The sequence below is a fragment of the Mesitornis unicolor genome, unplaced genomic scaffold (genome assembly GCF_000695765.1).
Source record: "Mesitornis unicolor isolate BGI_N332 unplaced genomic scaffold, ASM69576v1 scaffold22795, whole genome shotgun sequence".
NCBI classification, from domain to species: Eukaryota; Metazoa; Chordata; class Aves; order Mesitornithiformes; family Mesitornithidae; genus Mesitornis; species Mesitornis unicolor.
The window spans coordinates 7,148-10,463 of NW_010185120.1; the positions used below are offsets into that span (position 1 = coordinate 7,148).

The 3,316-nt window shown below is 61.8% G+C and overlaps 1 protein-coding gene across 1 annotated transcript in view; it reads right to left on the reverse strand.

Moving 5' to 3' along the window:
* Positions 1-3,003, reverse strand: part of ECEL1 (endothelin converting enzyme-like 1) — a gene marked incomplete at its 5' end in the record, with an annotated part of 5,268 nt that extends 2,265 nt beyond the window's left edge. The window contains 8 exon segments of the mRNA XM_010184735.1: positions 166-273; positions 756-830; positions 920-1,018; positions 1,172-1,394; positions 1,768-1,892; positions 2,107-2,199; positions 2,693-2,803; positions 2,935-3,003. Of these exon segments, the coding sequence (XP_010183037.1) occupies positions 166-273; positions 756-830; positions 920-1,018; positions 1,172-1,394; positions 1,768-1,892; positions 2,107-2,199; positions 2,693-2,803; positions 2,935-3,003 (903 nt within the window).
* Positions 3,004-3,316: the final 313 nt, after the last annotated feature.

Genomic DNA, 3,316 nt, shown 5'->3' on the forward strand with positions numbered 1-3,316 from the left:
GGGGGGGGGCATGGAAATGCCTCCCCTTGCACAGCTGGGGGGGTCCAGGGGACAATCCTGGCTTGCTCTGTGCCCTCCTGCCTACACCCCATGGGCATGGGGACAGGGAACATTGATGGGGCCATGCGGTCCCTCACCATGTCCCCAACCAGGGCAAGGGGATACTCACGCGGACTTGTCCACCTCCTGACGGATCTTCTTCACTGAGAGCCTGATGCCGAAGGCGATGCTGTTGAGGATGTTCTTGAAGTAGGTCTTCTCATCTACTTCAAACTGGGGGGACACAGCCACGTCAAGCGGGACAGCAGCCCCAGGAGCATGGGGAGCAGGGCTGTGGAGGCCTCCTACCACCATGAGCCTTGGGGACCAAGGGTGTGGAGTTGTGGCCATGGCTTGGATGTGGCACGAGTGTGTCCTCGTGTCCCATGCTGTGTGCCCATGTGGGCAGCTGCATCTCTGTCAGCTCTGTGGGTTCCCTGGGCCATGCAGGGAATGTAGATGTGAGGATGGGGCTGAGCTCTGGCGGGGACATGATGTGGAGAAGGGGACATTGTCCCAGATCCCAGGAACACGGTGGCACTGCCCATGTGGCTGTGGCCATGTGAGTGGTGGGCACAGTGAGATACCAGGAGGTGGCTTGTTTTGGGGTGACATCTTCCCATCCTGGTCCCCACAGACCCTGAGGCAGATGTGGGAACCATCTCCCTCCCCCTCCACATGCTCATGTTCCCACATGGCCCTGGGCCACCCCTTGCCTCATACTCCTTGTCGATGGCCTCCGGCTTCAGCAGGAAATCAGGGTACCCGATCATCACCATCATGTACCGGAGCTGTTGGCAAAGCAAGTGGTGGGCTCAGGCCCCCCATCCTATGAGTCATGGTGGGAGCAAGGGCAGGGGTCCACACTGGGGGCCACTACCTTGGCCCTGGCCGCTCTCCGTGTCTCCTCGTCCATCCAGTCCAGCTCATCCAGACGCTGGTCCAGGATGTATTTGATGTCCTCAACCAGCTGCTGCACCTACGGTAGGGTCACCACAGGCATTGGCACGGTGTTCTTGCTACCCATCATCCTGCCAGACAACCCTCTGAGGGTTGGCAGGTGGTGGTGGACACTTCGGCAAGGTGACAGGAGGGACATGGTGGCTCTGTGCCCACTGGCAGCATCACCTACCTTGGCCTTGCTGGCAGAGGAGAAATGTTCCTCGACAAAGAGGGCACCCAGGGCCATGCCGAAGTGCTTGTTGGCCTGGCTCAGGCAGATCTTGCCTGGCTCCAGCTGCTTCTCATTGCCCTCCATCTCCTTGGAGAGCTCATGGATGGCATCACGGAAGGGGGTGGAGAGGTGCTCGCTCAGCACCACCACAATACGCCACAGCATGTAGTTGTGGAGGATTCTGGCAATGGGGGCAAGATCAGGCGCCCGACACTGGACATGTCCCCAGGGGAGGGTGGGGACACTCCTGCTTGGGGATTAGGCAGGCCATGGGGGAGGCCATGGCCTGTGGGGACACAGGGATGGGCTGGCACCGTGTCCCTCCCGGCTGTGTGATGAGTTTGGTGACTCAATGGTGAGGCTCTGTGGGTGGCCAGGCCCAACCAGGGTGCTGTAGGCCTCATGGCAGTGCCTTCTCCCAGGGACCCCATGCCCAGCCTGGCCTCTGCAGAGTGGGTTTAATGGAGGAGGGGACAGCCACAGCCACCCTGCGCCCACCCCCATTGCCAGGCTGGGGAAGGTGCTGGGGTGCAGGGAGACCAGCCTCCCCTCACCTGCTGGGCGTCACACGGATGAGGTCGGACACCTTGTGCATGTAGTCAGTGGCCAGCAGCACCACCTCCTCCTCCTCCGAGAAGTTGTCATGAAAGATGCGGTCCAGCAAGCGCTTCCACTTCAGCTGCCAGGCCAGGCACCATCAGGGGCAGGGGAGACAGGGTCAGCCCCTCCATGCCACCCCAGCCTCCCAGCACCCCTTCCCACCCAGAAAAGCGCAGGGTGGATTCATCACCCTCAAGTGGACTCATCTGGGGTGACAGCGAGGGCATAGGACAGGGGGGACAGGGACAAGCATGGGGCACAGGGCAGATGGGGTGGGCACCAGGGATACTCACCGTGGGGGTGATGCGCTGCAGCTCACCCAGGGTCACTTTGTGGTACATGCTGCTGATGTCCCTCCGCATGTCATCGTACTCGGACACCGTGATCTGCAATGGGGTGGCCACGGCTGTCACCACCCCTCTGCCTGCCTTAGGGTAACACAGGGACAGTGCAAGAGGGGCTACTGACCCACAGACCTCCCTGTCCCGGGAACACTCTGCTGCCAATGGGGCCTTGAGGGCTGCTTATGGGGTCCCCAGGGAGTTGGGGTACCTGAGGGCTGGGCACAGGGTCCCCCAGGGCCGAGACTGGTGTCCCCAAGAGCTGAGCATGGAGTCCCCAAGGGCTGGAGTGGCTGAGGGCTGGGAGTTCTCAAGATGTTGGGCCTGGGGTCCCTAAGGGCCTGCCACAGAGTCCTCAAGGGGCTGGGATCTCCAAGGACCACACATGAATTTTCCCAAGAGCTGGGAGTGGACATTCCCAAGGGAATAGGGATGGGATCCCTAAGGACCAGGCATGGAGAACCCCAAAGATCTATGACTGGCATCCCCAAGTGTTGAATATGGGCACCCCAAAGCCCCAGGTGGGCATCCCCCTCACGTTGGCAAGGTGTTGCTCCAGCTGCAGGATCTCCTGGGCCTTCTGCTCCACCTGCTCGGCCCCCAGCAGGGTGAGCAGCCGCTCCATGAACACCCGGTACGCAGCCAGGATCTGTGCCAAGGGAAGCGATGCTGAGTGCCACCCAGCACCGTCGACAGCAGGGTGCCCTCTGCCTGCCACCCATGATGAGTGGCTGGTCCTTTTCCTGGTGTCTCCACAGCATCAGCATGGCCTCTGCTCACCTTCTCACTCTCCTCGTCCTGTCCCAGGTAGAGGGTCCGTTCAGGCAGCGTCAGCCCATCCTGGTCGATCTGTGAGGAGATGGGGCCAGTGGGTGAGCAGAGGGAGGAGGGACTGTTCTGGGTAAGGCATCCCTCACCTTCTCCTGTCTTGCAGGGTGCCCCTGGTGCCCCAGGAGCCATGGGGTGGGTCAGCCCCAGGCACAGCCAAGTCCTGTGCCTCCGTTTCCCTCCTGCTAGAGGGTGCTGGAGCTGTGGTGGGCAGCACGCAATGGGCTGGGAGTGCTGGGCAGAGGGCAGGCCTCTCACTCATGTGCGGCACATGGACTGCTCCGTCCCTGCCCCATGGTGGCCCCAGACCTGCCCCATGGTGGCCCCACACCTG